This window comes from Equus quagga, chromosome 15, assembly GCF_021613505.1.
Source record: "Equus quagga isolate Etosha38 chromosome 15, UCLA_HA_Equagga_1.0, whole genome shotgun sequence".
NCBI lineage: Eukaryota > Metazoa > Chordata > Mammalia > Perissodactyla > Equidae > Equus > Equus quagga.
Window position 1 is genome coordinate 93,506,300 of NC_060281.1, and position 19,446 is coordinate 93,525,745.

General features: G+C 46.0%; 1 protein-coding gene across 6 annotated transcripts in view; it reads right to left on the reverse strand.

Moving 5' to 3' along the window:
* LOC124226374 (protein HIRA) overlaps positions 1-19,446 on the reverse strand; it is a 90,123-nt gene that overhangs the window by 62,302 nt on the left and 8,375 nt on the right. For 3 of the 6 annotated variants that reach the window (XM_046639557.1, XM_046639560.1, XM_046639561.1), the window contains exons 2-5: positions 6,362-6,424; positions 4,417-4,527; positions 3,100-3,190; positions 1,600-1,694 (exon numbers count right to left, since the gene is read on the reverse strand). In XM_046639557.1, the coding sequence (XP_046495513.1) occupies positions 1,600-1,694; positions 3,100-3,190; positions 4,417-4,527; positions 6,362-6,424 (360 nt within the window). The other 3 variants (XM_046639558.1, XM_046639562.1, XM_046639559.1) reach the window with 3 other exon arrangements.

Here is a 19,446-nt window from a genome sequence, read left to right on the forward strand (position 1 = left end):
TCTGGAATGGTTCTGCCCACACTTGTTACCAGGACCATTGAATAAGGAGCGGCAGGTACCTCTGCTGAAGGTTAGTTAGCAACCCTACCTGCCTGGTAAAGGAGAGCCCTGGGGTGGTCGGCCAGGAGAGAAATCAAGGTTATGGCTCAGCCTCAGTCTTAAGTTAGGGGCCCCACAAAAGTCCTTACTGAGGTGCCTCCCCATGGTCACCCTCATAGATGTGTGCCAAGTTCCAGAAGCCCAACTAGACTCTACTCTGAGTAGCTGTGAATAAGTAAGGTTAAGTTACACATTTTTACTGTTATCAACAATAATACAATGCTATTCTGTCAGCTTTCACAAATGTGGAATCAATCTGTGGTCACCAATAAGTGGGTTGGTTTAACTTTAAAGTGTCTGCAGAGTATTTGCTGAGCATATACTGCCAACGGATTATAGTCGCTGCCTTCCAAACCTCTCACTCCTGCCCCATCTCCCCCCAGAGCTCTAGGCTCAATTCCAATGGCTTCTCGACATTCCCTCCCTGACCCCCTCAAACTCTCAACACATTCCACACTGAATTGGTGTCCATCCCCGTAAGCCTGTTGTCCTTATGGTCTCAGTAGAGGACACTACCAACTATCCAGGTACCCAGCTAGGATCTCCCTCATCCCTCCCTTTGCTCCATCCTAAGAATTTCCCAAATCAGTCTCCTCTCTATCCCAATTGTCATAATCCCTTCAGGCCATGAAGTTTCCAACTGAATCATTGAAGCAACCTTCTTTCCCCATAGCTGTCAGAATGATCTCCCTCTTGTGCTTCGAAGCTTCTAATGGCTCCCTGTCTCTTCCATGATAAAGGACACTCATTAATAGGGAGCAGGAGCCTTCCATGACCTGGCCCCTGCACATCAGCCAGCCCCTTTCTGTCCAGCTCCCTGCCTTGTAGGTAAAGATCCACAGCGGTGAAATGCTGCCAACTGATCATTCACACCAAGCCTTTCTCATTTCTGCTGTCCTCTGCCTGGGAAAGCCTTCAGGCCATTCCTGGACTAGACCACAGGCTTTCTGAGGAAAGTCTAAATTATATTCACTCCGGTATCCCTGGCACCTACCAAGTGTATAGCACATGCCTTTAAACTGCTACTGAGCAGCCTTCCTCTTCTTCAGTCCAAATCTGTACAATGTGTCTCTTTCTATATTGTCTATTTAAAACACTTTGTAAACATACTCAAGGTCAAGTAAAAAACTTTTCATTGGGCCCCTGTGTGCTGGGTTCTGTGGAATAAATAAAGTGTGCTTACGGACTTAGTGATCCACTGATGAAGGTAGTGATTCAGTTCACCAGGATAAACAGCAGAACGTGGGGAGTTCTACATTAAAGATATAAACATATACCCCATGAGGGCAGGAGTGGGGGCACTGAATGCAGCTGGAAGCAGGCAGTGGGGACAATGACTGCACAGACCTTGAGGGACAGGCAGGGTGTGACCAATGGTGGTAGGGAGGGATGGCCCAGACTCAGGGCTCTTTAAGGACCAAAACAGTCCCCAGGGAACATGAAGGTGCTGAGCTCAGACAGCTGCTGGGGCCGCCCACCCCAACAGGCAGTCCCACTCACCGCCTGAGTGACTCCGGAGGATGGAGACACATCGCCACTGCTCCACGTTGGCAAGCTTACCGCTGGAGCCAAACACGGTGCTGGGGCCGATGTACCTGCATGAAAGAGGAGTCAGAAAGGCACTCTAGGAGTGCTCTGGGCACTGCACAAAGATGCGCACTGCAGCATGGCTTCACGGCAGACAGAACAGAGCAAACACAGACAATGGCTGGGAAGCACCAAACTGCTGCATGACAGGGGCTGACAGTAGGTTATGATCCATGCACTTGATGAAATAGTATACAGCCATCACAAATCGTGTGGTAAAAGACTATCCACTGCTTGAGAAAATGTTCACAATATATAAGTAAAAGCAGCAGGCCACAAGACATCATGTATAATATGATACCACTACGTAAGGAAAAAAATACACATAACATGGACAACATCTACACGTGGAAAACGGATCAGAAGGATACACATGAAAAACACCCAAAATAACAACTGTGGCTTTCTTTAGGTGGCAGGATTGTGATTTTTTTTCCTTTATATTTTTTCAGTTTTCCAAATAGTATACAAAATACGTTATTTATGTTGGTTAAAGCAGCAAAATCAACAATATTTTTTAAGCCCTTTTGTAAATGAAATGAATGTCTCTGCCTTAATACTGAGGCAGAGAAAGCATTCGAACCATAGGTACTAGCTCCTGCCATGTGGAGCTGGTAGAGCAGTCACATGGGCCCCCAGAGAGATGGCGCTGATGCCACTGAAGCACAGAGCCTCTGTTAACACCCTTTGTGCCTGCAGAACTCTCCACAACCCCAGAGAAAGAGTTCGCTGAGGCAGCTGAGTGGGCTGAAGGAGAGAGTGTGCCTCTGCTCTTGAAGCCACGGCCACAGGGCCACTCCAGCTAACCCATGGGGTAGGGTCCATTTTCCCAGCCCTAGAGTCACCTGGGGAGTTGGTTATGGGACAGAGTCCCAGGACCCACCGTGAGACTCTGCCTAGGTTTAAAAAAAAATAGTTCTCCAAAATAGTTCTCCAGGTGATGATTAGTTCCTTGTGGGTGCAGAGCAGGGGCTTTCAAGGGGGGACAGGTGCTCCTCAGAGCCCAGAATGAGGCTGACAGAGAATGAGGTGAATGGCAAAGAGGGCGGGCTCTGGATGCCTGCCCTGGATTCCATCAGAGCACCTTGACTATTAACCATTTTGTACGTTGGGAAACTTCATCTGAAGAACGAAACAAACGGAGCCACCAATGTCAGCACTGGAAGGGATTAGCCCTTCATTTTCAGGTGGAAACGCTGCAGTCCTCCAAGGGGGCAGCTGAGCAGGTCTCTAGGCAGGTGGGTGGCCTCCTAACTCCTGGTCAGGCCCCAGCTACTCCTGGCCTACGCGTGCTTCCTGACATGAAGTCGGAGCTCTGGAGACTTCAGTGCCAGGGTGGGGAAAGGGACTGTGATAAAGACCAGCAAAGAAGCTTGTAAAAATAAAATGTGAAGAAAGGAAAATGATGCTTACGTAGCCCGTTTCCACACCATAATCAGTTTGTCATCTCCCCCAGAAGCTAAATACATCCCACTGTTTGACCACCGCACACAGTTCACACATGCTGGGAAGAAAAAAAAAATAGGGTGATGAAAATCCAATAGTCATGTCCATTTGCTTTATGCAGAGTTTGGTAAGATGCAAAGGGTTCATAAAATCTAATCTATCTAATCTATTCAAGGCATCTACTGTGTGAGAGCCCCAGAAGAACAATTCAGTTCAAGCACTAACCTACTTGTGCTGTAATAACAAATGACCAGAACAGAGTTTGGAGGGGGAAAGGCTACATAATCTGAGAAGTGTTAGTGCTGAATGAAACAGTCAGTAGGAGGATGCTTAATTCCATGAAAACTGATAAATAACTAAATCTCATTATTTCAAAAGGGCTGTCTCATAAGATGTATTTCTGAGTAGGGATAATTCTCTAAATGAGGGCATATGCTAAAAGGCCAAGATGCCTTTTCCAGAATTTTCATGGAGGCAGCTTGTAGAGCATAAAACTCTGACTTCATCCCGCCCATCAGCCCTTTTAAACTCAGATTTTCCAAACTTGTCAGCACTGCATATTGACTGATTCTACACTCATAAACTCAGAGCAGCAGAAATCCCCCCGGCCCCTGGTGGGCTGGAGCCTCTGGGAGCCCTCACAGCTCGGCCTTTGGGAGCCCTGCAATTTGAGAGACGCTATACAAGTTGTGGCCCACAAATGACCCGTGAGTGCCTTGTGCTCGAGGTCAGAGGACGCTGAGAAGCATGTTGGGAGAGCAAAGAAGGGGACGTAACTGTTAATGGAGCATCTCAGGGGAGGCAGCTAGGCTGAAAACCAGAGCCAAGTACAGTCACCCTGATGCTCAGAGGTGGGAAACTAAGGCACTAACGCAGAGAAAGAAACCACAACACTGTCCAACGGCCAAAGGGTCCTGGCAGAGGGCCTCAGAATGACACAGCGGCAATCTGAGACATTTGATGAGTTGTCTTTTACGCACCCTTCCCCAGAACCCTACTGCTTCCAGGTCGCTGGCCCCAAAGCCCCATGGAATCAGGCAGTAACGACTCATGAGCAGGAAATCACCAGAGGTACCTGCAGACTGTCCAAAGATGGTTCTGTGAGCGGGCCGAGTCTTCTGCCGAATAACTCACCCAGGTGTGAAGCCAACATCTGTGCCTTCAGACAGCAGGCCGAGGGGAGTTATCGCCGCACGGGGCCTTATCTTTCTAATTACAAACACATGTGCTAACCTTGGGCACTCTGCCAACACGCAAAGCCTGCAAAGGGCCACTCTGTAATACCTAAGTGATTGTCCATCTGGCAAAGCATCTTGGGAATATTTTCATCCTTCTCGTCATCCTCCTGGAGGACTGGAGACATATTCCAGATCACAACCTTCCCAGAATCCTGTCCTGGAATGAAGGAGCAGAAATAACTCAATATGCAAGGAGTAGAAATTTGATATCAATAAGTAATATTAACTATGAGACATAGTCCTCACTTAGCTTTCATAAATAATAATAGTCTAGATTGGAAGAGACTGAATTTGAATTACTAATGTAAGTTACAGAAAAGATGCAGAAAAACAAGTCCTGATAGGGATCAAACAGAGTGTGGTTTTAGCAGTATGCTGAGGCCAACCTGACTTTAAAGAACTCTGGACTAGGTATCAGGAGGGGACTGAGCTGTGGTCTGGCCTCTAATACAGATCCTCCAGGGTCCCCTAGAAGGTCCTCATCCCTGCCCAGAACCCAGACCTTGCATCTGTAAAATGAAGAGCCTGGAAAAACTGCTGCCCCAGGACCCTTTCAGGTCTGTGCATGGGCACCCTAGCAAGCAAGGAGAACAGCATGGTCCCTGCTGGGGCTTCCCTCCCCTTTCAGGTACTGCCAGGAGTCCTTATCTGTTCCCATAGCTGACTGGATGCTGTGAGACCCAAGTCTGAAATGTGCCCCGAATACAGAAAAAGGGCTCATACCTTCTTATCTGCCCTTTGCCGTCACCTACAGATGGGGGATCAACCAGAGAGAGCATTTAGGGCTCCTGTGGTGATAAGCTGATGCAGTACTCTGCTAAAACATATATCTATGCATTTTAGTAACGAGTTCTCTTTCTAAGCTTTCCATTACTGACAACTAACAAAAGTCTAGCCCCTCATTTAACTTTCCATTATACAGGGGCAAAACCCAATAAATGCCTGGAAATGGACATGTCAAAATTACCATAAGGCATGCTTGAAACTGCCTCCTGGCCAGTATTTAAAAATACTTCCTAAACAGCTCCCCAAGACCTCGCTAAGCTGAGCAGGTCGGGAAAATACGCCTCTTCTTGTGGATGAGGAGAAAACTCTGTCCCCTGGCTAAATCCAGCGGTCCTAGGTGACACTCGTAGGCACCTCTCAGGTGCAGCATGCAGGAAAGAGATCAAGGCTTCCCTTCCTACCCCTACAGCAGGAAGTCCACAGACAACCTGCAGCACCTGGCTGAGGACCCAGAACTCACGGAGGCACTCTCCAGGTGCTGTCCAGGGAGGCCTCAGCTGGACAGAGACCCTACCCTGGGATGAAGCTACAGAGGACTGGGCTCCGCAGGAATGCTACTTTGCGTGATCAGTTATACATCTTGGCGTCCTGGCCTGAAAAAATGACTTTATCTTTCCAAACAGAGCTACATTACTGCAATATTTCAACAAACACTGGATGAAGTACACTGACAATGCTATGGACCATCTTTTTGAATGGTGTGCACATTTCTACTTGCCCACAGTGTATCTGCTTTCTAACCCAGTTGAATTCCTTTGAGCCCAGAAAATGGGCCTAATAACTATAGGACTGACTGTAAGTTAACCACCTCCTTCCCTTTTTCAGATGAGAAAACGCAGCCAAAGCCAAGATGAGGACCCAGAGCCCTCACCTCTGGGGCTGGGGTTTTGTCCACAAGACCACCTGCCACTCTCCCTGCTCAATAAGCTTGGGCTTGGGCATGAAAACTGATTTTAATGTTAACTCAATAAATAGGAATTAGAAAGATAAACCTACTACCAAAATATTCATCAAAAGCACACTAGAGCCAAAAAAGGATTTTGATGTGATCTGTTCAGATAACAGATTACAACTGTACATTTTAAACTCAATCACATCCATACTGGAAAACACAAGTATTCTCTCTTCAGCTCACTGTGGAACCAGGAGAAGCAGAGCAAGGTGGCAGGGCTATGAACGTTCCCTCTGTTAGTCCATTAACGTACCTTGTCCTCCAGTTGCGAACTTGGTCCCGTCAGGGTGAATATCAACTGAAAAAATTGGCTTGCCTGGAAACAAAGAAAAAAAAAGACACACACAACATCTACCTTGGCTTTTATTCACAGGAGAATAGTAACAGACTCAAAATTTTAAGACACTGGTTCTTCAACTAATATTCCTAATTACTGCTCCTAGGAAAAAATAATAGGCTACCAATAATTTACTTGTGAGTAAAGATGGAGTGACCTTTTAAAGTATAAACTGTTGGAAGACTCACCAAATGACAATAAATAGGTGAAAGTCTCTAAGGGAGACAAAGCATTTTGTCACCAGAACGACTGAGCCCACAGGCTACCTGGGCAGTCATAGAGAGGTCCCTGGGACAGGAGCCTACCACCTTCTGGGGATGCATATTTGCAAAGGCTACGAACTCTTCACGACAACACCTCTGAGTCACAGGGGCTATACCTCTAGCCATCTCCCCTTCCCACGGATCTGTACTTGGCTGGCAGCCTGGACACAGGGAGCATGCCCCAGCTTTTCCACCGGCTGTCTCACAGCTTGGAAGGACCCATGGCTGGATGCAACACCGGCATTCCTTCCTGTCATGCTTCTGCTTCCAAAAGCCCTCCCATACGTTTGTGCTACATCAAAATCCACAGAAAGTCGCCCTTCTTGGCATTTCCTCTGGCTGAACTTCCTCCACGGTATGTGCCCTATGTTCAACTAGACATTCAGTCCCTCCAAAGGGAAGGGCTGTGACTACTAGCTCTTGGAGTCCCCACAGGGCCCAGGCCCACATCAGGAGCCCATGAAGCTGGATGGCTAGCTAGGTGGACCAGACTGGCAAAAGTGCCAGAAGAGCTCAAAACCCAGTAGACTGTAGAAGTAATCCTGGGGCCTTTGCTCAGTGGGCACTGTCTGGCTCCCTGGTCTGCTTCCAGACTAAGAGAGGTATGTCAATCACTGCTGAGTTCATCACCACATCCTCAGCTTCTAGCATGGGCCTGTTGAGTAGTGGCTCAGTAATATTTGTTCAGTGACAAATTAGATGCATGACAACGAACTAAACAGTAGCAACTGCTGATACAGACAAGGGGCTGTTGCCAAGGAGTCTCTTAGTTGAGGACACACTGTCTCTGTCACCCAAGAAGAGGTGGCAAGGACACTAGGATGAGGGTTACCAGCTCTAGAATCACATGCCAGCAAGTGTGGGCAGGGCAGGGGCAGGCAGTGGCTGCCTAAGAGCTGAAAATCCTTCCAGAGCTCCCATCCAAGTGTGGAAAATCAAATGCTGGTACCCAAAAGGCAATGGTCAGCACGGGCTCCAGGTGGCACCCAGCTCACCTCACCTTCTTCTGGAGAGCCACACCCCTACAGTCAATCAAGCATGAGTTTCCAAAGACAAGTGGAAATGCACTCTCCTTCTCATTGGTCATTACATCGTAGTGGGGGAAACAGCGGTGCAAGGCCACTAACAAGCAGGTGTGGCAAATGTAAACACCCTAGTTTGTCTCAGGAAGCAAGTAGAAACCCTAGGAAAGTTTGGAAATCACACCACATGTTCTTTCATCTCTAGTACTTACTGAATTCCAAAACAACAAAGGCTACCACAACAGGCCCCTGTCATGCTGGTAGCTCTAGCCTGGTCTCTGAGCCCCTTGGTCACCTACAGGCCCACAAGAGCCAGAGCTCTATAGTAACAGGTTAAGTTCAGCCAAGCAGCTGCTCACCACCTTCCTGGAGCACATGCAGTGTGCTTAAAGCTGTCCCAAAACACAGGAAATCCAGCCCTGGTCCGCTCTGAGCTTTCATTCTAAGAGTTCACAAGACAAGCCCCAAGACAGCTGGGCACTCTATACAGTTCTGAAAGAGCCAGACCCAGCAGTGGAGTGCACTCACAGAGGCCTGAGGTAAGAGAGCCTGCAAAAAATTCTTCCATATCCTGGACAGGGCAGACTCTAATTAGTCCACCTTAATCTTCAAGGGAAGAATCCAGAAAACTATACATGGTGAGCTGAAAGAAGATAGGTGCTGAGAACACAGGTGAGAAGGACTGGAAGTGTTCAAACTGGTGCTTTCTTGCCTATGCACTCAGGCTCACGTTGGCACACCCATGCCCTTCCTGGGCCAGGTGGCTGCCACGTGTGATAAGCCACAGCATCCAACACATTGCCACTGAGAATGTGCCACACCTTCCCATAGGCTGAGGAACCAGGAGGGAGGCAGTTGTGAGAAGGTGGGTTTCTCGCCCATTTGGGCTGCAAGAAGTACCTCAGAGGAAAGCTTGGGAAACAAGAAAGGACAATTGGGACTGTGGGCCCAGCCTCGAGCCATGCAGACATCACTGCTCCAACAGCTGTGAAGAATGGCGAGACCAGGGTGCCTAGTGCTAAGACCGAGGCTCGGAGTCCTGCCAGACACAAGAGGACAGTGACCAATTAGCACCACTAAGAGCCTTGTGAAATTCAGAAGAGCAGATGTCTCCAAGCATGGCAAGGACAGCAGTGGGGGAGCCTCAATCCCATCAGCGCTGCCATCTCCACTTGGGGGCTCCCAGGCCAGGCCTTGGAGGTCCCAGCCAGCGGCTCCTTCCAGGAGAGCCACAGCCATGCTGGGGCATATCTTACAGAGCCCTGCCTTTCCAAAGCCAGACCGACTTCTCCCCAGTCCATGACATGCTCTTGAGCATCTGACATGCCTCTCAAACCGTGCAGGCAGCACAGCCCAGGGCATTCTCTAAATCTCATACCACCCTCTGAGGTAAATACTTCTGACATCCTCATTTTGCCATGGGGGAAACTGAGGCACACAGAGAGGTTAAGAAAGTTGCCCAAGCTACATAGCTGCCTGGTAGAGTCCAAATATCTGGCTCCAGAGCCCAAGGTGTTAAATACCATGGGGTGTGTTGCCCCTCTAGGTGAAGCTGGGAGGGGGTGCATCTGGAGCTGCTGTGAGGGTCAGGATGACACTGCCTGGAGGGAAATGAGGCAAAGCCTATAGGTGGAAAGCAAATTAGTGAGCAAGAGCCATAGTGAAAGTGAGAGTGCGCATGCATGTGCACCAGGTCCTGATGACCTGTTTTGGGCCCTTGGACTTGCTATGCTGACCATTGCTTTGGACACCTCAGTCCCGTGCACTTCCCACCCCTTGAATTTGGACTGATCCTGTGACCCGTTTTAACTAACAGTATGTAACAGAAGTGACGCTGCTCCAGTCCAGGCTTAAGCACAAAAGGTCCAGCAGTTCAACATTTGCCCTCTGGAGAAAGCCAGTTGCCATGTAAGAAGTTCAACCACCCTGAGACCACTGTGCTGAGAGGAGGCCCAAGACGGCCACATGGAGAGGGTCAAAAAACCCAGACAACAGCGAGAATCAAGGCTTCAGACACAGGACCCAGGTGAGCTGCTGTAGCCACAAGCTGCTTGAGCCATTCCAGCAGATTCCGTGTGGAGCCGAGATGAGCTGTCCACACTGAGCCCCGCCAAATTGCAGAATCACAAACAAGTAATAAAACAGTCATCATTTTAAGCCAGCAAATTTTGGAGTAGTTTGTTAAACAAGAAATAACCACAAATGCCAATTCATTCACTTTTCTGCTTAAGCCAGCCTGAGCTGAGCATTTGTCATTTTAACCCAAAACGTTCTGCCTGACTCAGCATCAGTCTTGAGTAGGCCACCAGGGAGGAGCATCCACCTGGCCCTTGGAGTGCTTTTCAGTTGTTTAAGTCTGTGAGACACTGCATTCCATGTCTCCTCAAGCACAAGAAAATCACTCACCTGCAAGTCACAGGCCAGCCTGGCTCCCCAAGAGCACACACAGCCAAGCCAGGCCGGTTGAGGGGCTCACCTGCACAGGTACCAAGCACAGCCCAAGTCCCTCCCACCACACCCACTCTCAGGATGAACAGGATGTTTTCTCATTCATCCACCTTTACGGTTGTCTACCATGAGCCTGATAGTGGGCTAAGCAGTGAGAAAGTAAAGATGTAGAAGGCTCAGTCCAGCCTTCAGGAAGTTCCCAGAATGCAGATAATCACATGAACCTCACTGATAAGTCCAGCAACGGAAGCCTCTTCAGGTAGAAAGCAACCTGCCTTAGCCCAGGGCTTCCTACAGAAATCACAACTCAATTGAGTCCCCAAGGTTGAGGAAAAGCCAGCCAGAAGGGTATGGGAGGGGAATTTCAGGTAGAGGGGACAAGCAATGGAATCAAGAAGGAGCCCAACATGCTGTAGAGTAGAGCGAAGCTTGGGATTGGAGAGAGCGGAGGCTCTGGAGACAGACAGGGCTCGGCAAGGCACCAGTGAGGAGTGCTACAGCTACCTCTGAAGCAGGGGAATGCTAGGTCAGATGCACGCTGTGGCTCCACACAGCCGTGTGGAGCAGGGGCTTTTGTTGTTAAGACTGGAAGGGAATTGTTTAGTCGGAGGGGGCCTCATGGCTCCAGGGAAAGGCAGAAATGAGGGTTGAGAATAGGCCTGGGTTTTAGCATTAAACACCCCAGGGTTGAATTCTCAGCTCTGCCGCTCACCAATATATATAGCCTTGAGTAAGTTATTTAATCTCTCCAAACACCACTTTTCTAATCTGCAAAATGGGGAGGACACATTCACCCTTACAAGCCCCTTATGAGACAGATTAAGATGCTGTATCACGTTGCTTCTAAGATGCATACATAAGATGCATAAGATGTCCACATGTGAACACTTCTGAGATCAGGATGCGCCTTGGCGAAAGGCATGACTGGTGTAACTGGCAGCATATTGATGCACCACAGATCAGATGAAATATGGTGGTAGGCCTACACAAAGCCACCAGCATGGTCCTGGCTCCCCATCTCCTTACAGCACTAGATCTTTCAGTCCCAAGGAAAACAGTGGCTCACATTCCCCCAGTGAGAACGACCGCCTTTTTCTAAAGGGCTCTTTGAGGTGGAGCTCAGGAAAAGGATCGTCTGGCTTGACTAGTTAGAGAACTTTTCATGTGGCACAGCATAATGATAAAGACACATTCCCAACTACTTCCAGGGTTTGGCCTTTCTTTGCACAGAGATAGAGACAAAAGATAAATTAACACACTCCCTGTACCCTGGAGCCACCAGGCAACCTCATCTCCTCCGAACCTGTGGCCAGCATGCTCTCCCTGCACACCCGCCACAGCCCATTCTCCTCGGGGCTCTGCCTCCAAGTCACCCCTCCCAGACTTCCTAGACCCCTCGTCAGTCCACACATAGTACCCTGTTGTCACTCTCTCCAGAGGCAGAACAGATAGCCAGTGTCTCCTCTCTGGGAGTTGCAGATCTGAGGACTGAGGCATGAATGCTCTAACTGACAGGGTACAGTCAGGCAGAGTCCTCCTCCCTCACATCAGGGGAAAGATGCCTGAGGAGGCCTAAGCGTGAAACCTAAACTCCAAGTAGAGAGCGCTGGCCAGAGAAGCAAACAAGAGTAGCCAGCGCTCTCAGCGGCCAAAGACCGTTGCTCCTGTCTCTGGGCTTTTACTCTCAGACAGCTCACTGGGCACAGTCGACTGGAACATCCATGAGCATGTCCTGCTGGAATGGAAGCCTTGGGAAGTTGAGGCCTTCACCTATTGTATGTTGTTCCTAGGAACACTTCTCCTGTACAGCCCAATAATACTTGGTTTTAACAAATTTTGGTAAATTTGTAATTAAAAATGAAACATGGGAAAATGTTTAAAACATTTATTAAGTGAAAAAAGAAGTTACAGAACAATATTAAAATACAAGGTGGGTACAAAAGACATGATGTAGAAAACCCTAAAGAGTCCACAGAATAAACAAATTTAGTAAACTTGAAGGATACAAAATCAATGAGTATCAGTCGCATTTCTATACATTAACAGTGAAATACAAAAAACAAATTAACAAGTCCATTTAAAATAGAATTTAAGAGGGGCTGGCCCTGTCGCTGAGTGGTTAAGTTCGTGCGCTCCGCTGCAGGCGGCCCAGTGTTTCGTTGGTTCGAATCCTGGGTGCAGACATGGCACTGCTCATCAAACCACGCTGAGGCAGCATCCCACATGCCACAACTAGAAGGACCCACAACGAAGAATATACAACTATGTACTGGGGGGCTTTGGGGAGAAAAAGGAAAAAAATAAAATCTTTAAAAAAAAAAATAGAATTTAAGAAAATACTCAGAGGGCCAGACCTGGTGGCCTAGTGCTAAAGTTTGGCGTGCTCTGCTTTGTTGGCCCAGGTTCGGTTCCTGGGCACGGGCCTACACCACTTGTCTGTCAGCAGCCATGCTATGGCGGCAGCTCACATACAAAAAAAGGAAGATCAGCAACAGATGTTAGCTCAGGGCAAATCTCCCTCAGCAAAACAAAACTTAGAAATAGACGTAACCAAGGAGGCCAAAGACTTTTCACTGAAAACTAGAAAACAGCGCTGAAAGAAATTAAATAAGACACAAATAAATGGAAAGATTCCTGTGTTCAATGAACTGAAAGACTCAATCTCATTAAGATGTCAATAATACCCAAAACTCTACAGATTTAACGCAATTCCTATTCAAACTACAACTTTTTTTTTTTTTTTTGAGGAAGATTAGCCCTGACCTAACATCTGCCACCAATTCTCCTCCTTTTGCTGAGAAGGACTCGCCCTGAGCTGACACCCATGCTCACCTTCCTCTACTTTATATGTGGGACGCCTACCAGAGCATGGCTTGCCAAGTGGTGCCATGTCCACCCCGGGATATGAACTGGTGAACCCTGGGCCACCGAAGCGGAATGTGCGAACTTAACTGCTGCGCCACCAGGCCTGCCCCTACAATGACATTTTTCACAGAAATAGAAAAACCCATCCTAAAGTTCATATGGAATCTCAAGGGACCCAGAATAGCCAAAAGAATCTTGAAAAAGAACAAAGTTACGGTCTCACTCTTCCTGATTTCAAAACTTACAACAAAGCCACAGAAATCAAAACAGTGTGTTACTGGCATGAAGGCAGACACATAGACCAATGGAATAGAAGAGAGAGCCCAGAAATAAACCCTTGCATATGTGGTCAAGTGATTTTTGACACGGGTGTCAAGACCATTCAATGAGAAAAGGACAGTTTTTTCAACAAATAGTCTAAGAAAACTGAATATTCACATGCAAAAGAATGAAGCTGGACCCTTATCTAACACCACATACAAAAGTTAACTCTAAAGAGATCAAAGACCCAAATGTAAAACCTAATGCTATAAAACTCTTACAAGAAAACACAGAGAAAAGCTTCACAACAATGGATTTGGCTGTGATTCCTCTGATATGACAGCAAAGGTGCAGGCATTAAGAGAAAAAATAGACAAACTGGACTTCTTGAAAATTAAAAACTTCTGTCCCTCAAAAGATACTATCAACAGAATAAAAAGGCAGCTGACAGAATGGGAGAAAATATTTGCAAATCATATATCTGGTAAGGGATTAAGCCCAGAATATCTAGAGAACTCCTAAAACTCAATGATGAAAACCAAAAAACCTCATTCAAAAATGGGCAAAGGACTTGAATAGACATTTATCCAAAAAAGATATACAAACGGTTAACAAGCATATGAAAAGATGTTCAACATCATGCACTATCAAAGAAACGAAAGTCAAAACCAGAATGAGATACCACCTCACATCCATTAGGATGGCTACTATCAAAAAAAAAAAAAAAGAAAAGAAAAAAATAACAACTGCTGGTGGGAATGGAAAACGGTGCAGCCACTATGGAAAACAGTAGCCTGGTTCCTTAAAAATTAAAAATGTAATATAAGTGCCCTTTGATCTGGCAATTCTACTTCCGGGTGCATATCCAAAAGAACAGAAAGCAGGATCTCAAAGAGGTATTTGTACGTCCATATTCACAGCAGGATTATACATAGTAGCTAAGAGGTGGAAGCAACCCAAGTGTCCACTGATGGATGAATGGATAAGAAAACTGGTATATCCATACAATGGACTATCAACCAGCCTTAAAAAGGAAGGAAATTCTGACACATGCTGCAACATGGACAAACCTCAAAGACCTTATGCTAATTGACATAAGCCAGTCACAAAAGCATAAATACGGTATGATTCCACTTATATGAGGTCTCTATAGTAGTCAAATTCATAGAGACAAAGTAGACTGGTGGTTGCCAGGGACTCGGGGGAGGGGAATATGGGGAGTTGTTGCTTAATGGATACATAGTTTCAGTTTTGCAAAGATGAAAACGCTCTGGAGATCAGTGCACAACAATGTGAATATACTTAACACTACTGAATTAGACACTTAAAAGGTGGTTAAGATGGTAAATGTTATCTCATGTGTGTTTTACCACAACTCTAAAAAATGCCAACCAAAACCAAACCAAAAAATACACACACACACACACACACACACACACACACACATATGGTGGAAGGGCACAGGAGGGAGGTGGGTATGGCTATAAAAGGTGTTGGAACTGTTCAGTGTAGTGGTGGAGACATGAACCTACACAGGTGACAAACTGTATAGAACTAAACATCCACCCACATGCAAATGAGTACAAATAAAAGCAGGGAAATCTGGATAGGACAGGTGTACTGTGTCAATGTCAAGGTGATATTATACTGTAGTTTTGCAAAATGTTACCACTGAGAGAAACTGGGCAAAGTGTACAACAGATTTCTCAGTATTTCATACAAATGCACACAAATCTACAATTATCTCAATGAGAAATAAACACATATATACATAAGGTCAATTTTTAAACAACTATATATATGTGTGTGTAATAATATAAGGGTATTAAAGGTAAATATCAAAACACCAGTGCTTGTTATAACAAAACTGATTCTTTTCTTGTGCAGGTGATAATGTGCACACTCCTCAACCAGCAATCTCTCTGGAGAAACACTTGCACCTAAGCACTCTAACGTGCAGGTAACTCCTCTATCCAGCTGCCTACCAGACATCTCATCTTTAACTTCCCCACAATGGAATTCCTAATCTTTCCACCCAAACCTGCTCCACCTGCCGTTTGCTCATCAGTTAAGTCTGTCCCTCAGACAGGAGAACAGGCCCAGCACAATAGCCGCACCCGCCACGACTTTTCTGCCTCATCTCCTGGCCCTCCCACCCCCCGCCACACACACTCCAATCACCAGCCCAGTGCCTGCCTCCTCTCTGTTCCTAGACTGCACTGGGAGCACTCCCAGCCAGCACCCTGCACTGGCTCTTTCCTCCACCAAAGCTCTTCTCTCAGATACCCACCACGGCTCCTTCCTCACCTCCTAGTCTTGGCTCAATGTTGCCCTCTCATGAGGCCTACTCTAATTACCATACTTAGAAGTATTGAAAGCATCACTTCCCCAGCCTGGCACAACCAATTTCCCTAATACTTATCTGTTTTTTTCTTAGCAAGTTCTAACATATTATATAATTTCTTTTATTCTATGTCTGTCCATCCCACCTGGCAGAATGTAAACTCCAACAGCTCAGCAGTTTTTGTCTGTTTTAGTCGGAGTCATTCCCAGTACCTAGAGCTGTGGCCTGGCACATTGTAGGCTCTCAATAAATACTTGTTGCTCTTAATGCCTGGAGGAAACCTGTGTCAAAGGTCCCAAATTCAAACATACTTTCAGGGTCACTACCTTCCCAATCTTCGAGAGGCAGGCTCCTCATCTCCTGAGGTGGGGACTCAGATGTCACCAACCACCTGCAGGTGGGAAGCACAGCCTTGGCTGGCTCACAGAGCCATCTGCTCCTGCTGTTGTCTCTACCACTTTCAACCACAAAAGCTTCTCCAGCTTTCTTAAGTAAGCACTACTTACTTAAGTAAGTAAGCAATGACATCTCATAGGCGTCAGGTGGCTGAAAGATTCAAAACATAGCAAAGGAAGGAAGTTGTAGCAATCATACAACCGTGTTTTTTTCCCCTTGGCCACGAACTAAATGAGAAGAGAGTGCCATGTATATCATTTATAGACCGTAATCACTCCTCCCGCAGCGTTTGCCAACACACAATCAGGAAAATTTTGGTAACAGTCCCTATCTCTTTCCTCATACTCTTTTCTTCTCTAATTTTGTACAACAGAGATATTCCTTAAAAGTTACCAGCAAAATGGATTTCCATAAATATAATCATCTCTTCCACTCAGTTCCATTAGAAAATTAACAGCAATTAAGAATAACATTCCCATGGGGGTAAATCCTGTTAGATTAACAATGATCACAATTAAGAAAATTATACAGGCAAATGTCTGAGATATTGAGGGTTTGGTTCCAGACCACCACAATAAAGGGAATATTGCAATAAAGAGAGTCACACCAATCTTTCAGTTTCCCAGTGCATATAAAAGTTATGTTTATGTACACTGTAGTCTATTAAGTATAAAATAGCATTATGTCTAAAAAAACAACGTACATAATTTAATTAAAAAGTACTTTATTACTAAAAAATGCTAACCATCATCTGAGCCTTCAGAGAGTCGTGATCCTTTTGCTGGTGGAGGGTCTGGCCTCGGTGCCGATGGCCGCTGACGGATCAGGGCGGGGGTTGCTGAAGGTTCGGGTGGCTGTGGCAATTTCCTGAAATAACCCAACAGTGAAGCTGGCCGCACTGACTGACTCTTCCTCTCACCAATGATTTCTCTGCAGCGTGCGATGCTGTTCGACAGCATTTTACCCGCAGGAGAACTTCTTTCAAAACTGGCGTCCATCCTCTCAAACCCTGCCGCTGCTTCACCAACTAAGATTATGTCAGATTCTAAATCCCTGGTTGTCGTTTCAACAATCGTCACAGCATCTGCACCAGGAGGAGATTCCATCTCAAGAAACCACTTTCTCTGTTCATCCACACGAAACAGCTCCTCACCCGTCCATCTGTCAGGAGATTGCAGCGGTTCAGTCCTCTGCAGGCTCCTCTTCTGACTCTAGTTCTCCTGCCACTTCCACATCTGCAGCTACTTCCTCCACTGAAGCCTGGAACCCTCAAACTCATCCATGAGGGCTGGAATCCACTTCCTCCAAAATCCTGTTAATGCTGCTATCTGGACCTCTTCCCATGAATCATAAATGTTCTTAATGGCGTCTAGAATGGTGAATCCTTTCCAGAAGGTTGTCAATTTACTTGGCCCAGATCCATCAGAGGAATCACGATCCATGGCAGCTAGAGCCTTAGGAGATGTATTTCAAAATGACTCCTTGATCCATGGGCTGCAGAATGGATACTGTGTTAGCAGGCATGAAAACAACACTCATCTCGTTCACATCTCCATCAGAGCTCTTGGGCGACCAGGTCAGGGCGACCGTGAGCAGTAACATTTTGAAACGAATCTTTTTTTCTGAGCAGTAGGTCTCCACAGTGGGCTTAAAATATTCAGTAAACCATGTTGTACACAGATGTGCTGTCATCCAGGCTTTGTCATTTCAGGTATGGAGCACAGCAGGGTAGATTTAGCACAATTCTTAAGGGCCCTAGGCTTTCTGGAATGATAAATGATCAGGCTTCACCTTCAAGTCACCAGCTGCATTAGCCCCTAACAAGAGAGTCAGGCTGTCCTCTGAAGCTTTGAAGGGAGGCACTGACTTCTCCTCCCTAGCGACGAAAGTCCTAGATGGCGTCTTCTTCCAATCCAAGGCTGTTCTGTCTACACTGAAAATCTGTTGTTTAGAGTGGCCACCTTCATGAATGATCTTAGCCGGACCTTCTGGAGAACTCGCTGCAGCTTCTGCATCAGCACTTGCTGCTTCACCTGCACTTACACGTCACGGAGACGCTTCTTTCCTTAAATTTCATGAACCAACCTCTGCTGGCTTCAACCTTTTCTTCCGCAGCTTCCTGACTTCGCTCAGCCTTTGTAGAATTAAAGAGAATTAGGGCCTTGCTCTGGATTAGGCTTCGGCTTAAGGGAATGTTGTGGCTGGTTTGATCTTCTACCCAGACCACTAACACTTTCTCCGTATCAGCAATACGGCTGTTTTGCTTTCTTATCTTCTGTGTTCACTGGAGCAGCACTTTTAATTTCCTTCAAGGACTTTTCCTTTGCATTCTCAACTTGGCTAACTTTTTGGCCCAAGAGGCCCAGCTTTTGGCCTATCTCAGCTTTGGACATTCCTTCCTCACTAAGCTTAATCACTTGTAGCTTTTGATTTAAAGTGAGAGACGTGTGACTCATCTTTCATTTGAACCATTAGAGGCCATTGTAGGGTTATTAATTGGCCTAATTTCAAAATGGTTGTGTTTGTGTCTCAGGGAATAGGGAGGCCCGAGGAGAGGGAGAGAGACGGGTGTTGGTGGAGCAGTCAGAACACAAACATTTATCGATTAACTTCCCTGCCTTATATGGGCGCAGTTCAAGGGACCCCAAAACAATTACCATAGTAACATCAGAGATCACTGATCACTGTAACAAACTTAATAATAGTGAAAAAGCTTGAAATATTGCAAGAATTACCAAAATATGACAGACACAAAGTGAGCAAATACTGCTGGAAAAATGGCCATCAACAGACTTGCTCGACGCAGGGTTGTCACAAACCTTCAATTTGTAAAAGACACAGTATCTGCATAGTGCTTAATAAAACAAAGCACAATAAAATGAGTTATGCCTGTAGTTAATAAAACTGTATTGCGTATTTGCAAGTTGCTAAGAGAGTAAATCTTAAAAGTGCTCATCAAGAAAAAAAATTCTGTAACTATATATAGTGATGGGTGTTAACTACTTACTGTGGTGATCATTTTGCAATATACACAAATACAGAATCATTATGTTGTACACCTGAAATTATATAATGCTACATGTCAATTATACCTCAATTTTAAAAAAAGAAATGAAAATAACAAACCTACAATATTACTTAAGTGGAAAACGCACAGCAACATTTTAGCTATTCCAGTCAGATGTGCAATGCAAGGTCTGAAGAGAGGCTACACAAGAGAAACACTGGATCGGGTATGGTATTGGGGATTTGGCTAGGGTCTTAAAAAATTCAGATACTTTTATAAAACGGTATGTACACTAAATGTGTGTTTTTTCCTAAAAAGCATCCAGTCATCCAGTTATTTTCTTCCCCAAATGGTCTGAAAGACCACATTAAAAAAGTTTTAACAATGTGTTTTCC